At 43.0% G+C, this 5000-nt stretch overlaps 1 protein-coding gene across 2 annotated transcripts in view; it reads right to left on the bottom strand.

The window, feature by feature from the left end:
- Nucleotides 1-5000, bottom strand: part of LOC147016066 (mixed lineage kinase domain-like protein) — a 71459-nt gene that overhangs the window by 42473 nt on the left and 23986 nt on the right. Inside the window, exon 2 of one of the 2 annotated variants that reach the window (XM_085848754.1) lies at nt 3107-3523. The exons of the other annotated variant lie outside the window; for it this stretch is intronic. Coding sequence (XP_085704880.1) covers nt 3107-3523 — 417 coding nt within the window. The remainder of the gene's footprint in view (nt 1-3106; nt 3524-5000) is intronic. 2 annotated transcript variants of the gene reach the window in all.

Below are 5000 nucleotides of genomic sequence, written 5' to 3'. Positions count from 1 at the left end.
TATACCAGGCACCGAGGGACCAAGGATTCAGCCACGGACGCCAGCCAGCTCGAATAATGACGAGGCGAGGGATCACTGCGACGAGACCAGAGCCAGCAACAAAACGAGACTAGCCACGAGATGACCGCGCGTCCCATCTATTTCTTCCCCGACCGGGGCCAGGGGGGGACGTGTCTCACGTCACTGCACCCCTCATTCACTGGAGGAAATTGGCAGTCTCTCCGTGAATGGTCGGGGGGCGTGTCGGGGCGTCTCGATTTCCCCCCCCCCCCCGAAGAGACTCTGCTTCTCTTGGAGCTCACTCTGCACCCATACACCATTCCGATTGGCCGAAGCGTGGAGTCAGAACTTTGGTGACCGAGGGAACTCCGCCCACATGCATGTTAGGCACGCCATCATGCGGGGAATGGTCCATAGTGTTGTTGTTTTTGTGGATATAAATTCTCGAGCTAAGAAAATAACTCGCAGCGCACATACACTTAATCACCCATTAAACATTGGGATGGGACCTAACCATCCACATATACTTATCGAGATAACTGAACTACGGGGACTCTGACTGTCTGTGTGCAGTAGGCTTCCAAATCCATCACACTATTGCTTGAGAATTGCCCCAGATAGCACTCTCAAGTGAGTCATTATCTCAGATTGTGTTTTACAGGGCGAAATAATTTTCCATGTTCACTTTGATTTAATCTACTGTATACTACTATTCTATGGTCCAAAATGGATGAACTAGTCCTTAAGTTCTAAGATGCTCATCTACGCTAACACAAACCTCAGCTCTCGAAGTAACTTTTCTCAGTGAACTTTTGACATGCTGTAGTCAGAATGCTTGCTCCACTACCTTGAAATCATAACTTTATAATGGCAAGTTCTAGTCGTTTACTATAGAGATTGGGGTTAAGGGTACATAATGTGGATAATAATAAAAGTAGCAAAAAATCTAACACTTAAGGTTAATAAGGATATTGTTAAGTGGAAGGGTGGGGGGGATCCATAGCTATTTTGTTGTAAAAAGTGGTATCGTCCATGTGTTTAATGTAGATTAGATTGCCATGTATCAGGGACCTGTTAGTTAGTCTAAGTCTAAGTCATCTTGTTACATGTGCAACTGAGGAGGCAGTGTATGTAATTTATAGACAATATAGCTAGGAGAAAATTGTATGCATAAAAACCTTTTGTAAGCACGTGGGGCCAAGTGAGGCCATTCGGCAACAAGGCACAACAGAAGCACTTCACGCTTCAAAAGGACCTATTGTGATCTGTCTGGCCAGTGCACCCCAAGCCATGGCGGCGAGATGCGCTGTAGGCCCTGGAAGAGGAGGTGGACTTATTTTAATTTGGGCCGCCCCATGAGTGACATGCCCCAGAAGATGGCACCTCCCACAAGCAGTGGGTAGCCAACTACAAGACCGGCCACCAGCGAAGGCAGTCCCAGATGTCACGAGAGTTGGGTCTGACATGCGTGTGATCAGAGTTGGAATGGGACCCGTTCGGAAAGAACATCGTTCTCTGTTACTCTTGCTCTTCATCTTGTTAGTCCTGTCTCTCCCACTGTCTTCATCTCCTGCTGTGCTTCATCATTGGGATAGGTAGGACTGCTTTCTTGAAACGTGGATGCCACCTCAATTGCATCGCTCCTGCACCGTTACTGTTGCTGAGCTGCACCATCGTCCTGCACACCACTCATCGAGCTATTGGAAAGTCCTCACCTGATTACCTCATTGTTTGGTAAGGGTGTGGTCTGTGGCACCGAGCTTGGTTAGGATTCTTAATTATTCATCCTTGCAAACTATTTGCCACGTATTTTCCTCACACACGAACGCATTATCCTCGCAGCCTCCTGAAACCATTTCAAATTGCTTCATGAGCTCCTGTGACAAAAGTTTGCGCCAAAACCACACGCTCACGAGCCGATCGTCTTCAGGAGCGCCCCGAGGGCCATCTTGGGCATGTTTCCTGAGTGCCTACCGAAGAATATCACGCCAAGACCCGGCTTGAAGGCAGTGCCTCCCATGGATGAGGGGAGGGGTGAAGCGAAGTGTGGGGGATTTGAGGCTGTATATAAAAAAAGGGCTGTGTGTAAAAGGTTCTGGGAGATAAGGGTGTAAACTGTAAAGGAAAGGGGTGTAAAAAGAGTGGGAGGACCAGAGAGATTCAAAGCTTGAGCGGGTTACAAACTCTGTTGGGAGATGGATTATTCTTAACCGCACAAACACGAGGGTCCTCTTGTCTTTCCCTCTTTGTGTCCTTCCCTCTGTCATTCCTTTCACTTCGCTTTGTTTGCAGCATTTCTTTCTTTCATTCTCCTCCATGCTTTGCTGTTCAGTTCTTATCACACCATTCGTCTTCGTCATTCATTCTTTACTGGATCCCCCCTCTCCATTGCTTCACCTTCCACGCTTGCCCACCTTCGCTTTCACCTTGCCGCATCCGATAGCTCGGTCGCTGGACCGTCTGCCTCATCAACGACTGCTGAATCAAAGCAAAACACCATCATCTCTTGGGTTAATTATTGGCCGATGTTGTGCCATCGCCCCTATAAATTACACTATAAAACTAGAAGGGCACTCGGTGGAGCACATTACCTCCACCACGTAATGCCTGATCCATGAGAACATATCGGGTCCGATACATTTTTGAAATATCATTCTATATATCGTTTTTGGCCCTTTCTCTCAATGGTGAAGAATCACTACTGAAATTAAATAATTCTCGTATCCAGATCTGGATCCGGATCTTCACCAAAGTCGAATCAATTTGTCCTCGTCACACACCCAACCTGTACACCAAGTTTCATCCGAATCCGTCGACAACTTGTTGAGATATCTGCACACAAACAGACAGAAAGGGGGTGAAAACAACATCCCTCACCTTCGGTGGTGGAGGTAATAATGTTTTGGAAAATTTATGCCAAAATTTGCAAAGACAAAGTATTAAAGTAATTTAACAATGCAAAACTTCAAAAACCTGAAAATTATCGCTTATTACCATGGCTCATATTATCGTTCGTAATTAAAAAAAAAATTCTCCAAATACCTACACACTCATTTCATTTTGGTAGGTCATCAATATCACACAACTGTATGAATGCAAAAACAACCTCCCATGATGCTTTCAATGATGTCAGCAGTGAAGTCTTTCTGTTGTTTCTTCATGGATTGGTCTTCAATGCACGAATTAGCCTGGGTCCCAGAAAATTGCAGTGATAAATCTTGAACAATTTGATTCATGTCACGGTCGAACTTCTCAAAACGTTCTCTTGCAGAGACTGAATGGCAAAAACTTTGAATTGAAGAGTAGCCATTAAACTTTTCAATATATGTTGTAATGTCAATCACCAGTGCATCAAAGTCCTTAAATACTTGAAGCTTTGGATCAGTCTTTTTTCCTTTAAGAATGCCATCAATACGTGCCATTCTATTCCACAGATCTTTATACTGATTCTTGTTGTGGCGCGTACACTTGATCATCTCGTACAAAAGCTTTAAACTTGGGGAAAGCACATTGCCAAGACACCCTGGAAAAAAGAAAGTAGGATGTAAAAAGTTGATGAAAAAAAACTTCTTAATTACAAAAACAAAGCTAGAAGGGCAGTCGGTAGAGCACATACCTCCACCTCACAATGCTTGATCCGGGCCCAATACATTTTTGAAATGTCATGCTATACATATCGTTTTTGACCCTATCTCTCAATGGGGAAGAATCACTTAAAAAATTAAATAATTCTCATATCCAGATCCGGGTTCAGATCTTCACCAAAATCGAATCAATTCATCGTGGTCACAAATCCAATGTGTCCGCCCCGTCTCATCCGAATTCGTCCATAACTTTTTGAGATATCGTGCTATATATCATTTTGGCCCGATCTCTCAATGGTGAAGAATCACTTTAAAAAAATCCTCGGATCCGAATCCGGATTCAGATCTTCACAAAAATTTGAATCAATTCGTCCTTGTCACACACCCAATCTGCCCACCAAATTTCATTCGGATCCGTCCACAAATTTTTGAAATATCCTGCACACAGACAGACAAACAGAAAGACAGACAAACAAAGACAGAAGGGGTGAAAACATAATCTCCTTCACCTTCGGTGGCCGAGGTAATAAAGAAAAAGTTACATGAGCATAAATCTATATTCTGCACAAAAGGAGCAAACACATTCCAGAATTATAAACAATAAGAAGGTGGATTGTTACTGAATGGAATGGGTGTATTAAACATTTTGTGGCATAAATAAAATCGATTGTTGAACAACAATATAATATACATAAACGAATCAAGAGAAAGTAGCCTGGTGTTGGCTCAGTGGTTAGGGTGGTGGCTTGGGATCATCGGGTCCTGAGTTCAAGCCCCGTCGGCCGCTGAATTAATACACCAGGGGGTTTGACTCAGCCTGTCATGAGTATGAGGTCGGCAAAATGAGTACCAGTTCCAGTGTGTGTACCGGTAGAGGGGCACTGTATCAGTGACACAGTCGCGCTTCAAGAAATGACAGCTACCCCCGCAGCTGAGCTGCCATACGACCACCAAGAGAAAGTAACAAAGCAAAATGAAGAGGCCAACATAATCAAGCAGAAGACCAAATACTGCATTGGAGTCATCAGAAGGAACGTGAAGAAGTAAAGAGTAAAGATGGAGTCATCAAGAGGAACCGGGATAGGATTCATGTTTCAGCCGCCACTCCACAACTCTCAAACCAATCGATACGCAGCCAATTGAGCCTTACAGAAGAATTTCTAAAAGAATTAGCTTCTCCAGAGACAGATCTAAAAGAGAAATTAAGAGATAAAATAAAATAAAAAGTAAGAATTAGAATGAATTAAGAGAAATGTGAAAAAGTAGGAAAAAGTGTGAAAGGACCAAAATACAAAGATGTCAGGAAGAACCTATATATATATATATATATATATATATATATATATATATATATATATATATATATATATATATATATACATATACATATACATATACATATACATATACATACAG

Source organism: Eptatretus burgeri, chromosome 12 (assembly GCF_056783735.1).
Source record: "Eptatretus burgeri isolate ZD-2024b chromosome 12, Ebu_testis_v1, whole genome shotgun sequence".
In the NCBI taxonomy this organism is placed as follows: domain Eukaryota; kingdom Metazoa; phylum Chordata; class Myxini; order Myxiniformes; family Myxinidae; genus Eptatretus; species Eptatretus burgeri.
This window is presented reverse-complemented; position numbering and strand designations above follow the sequence as displayed.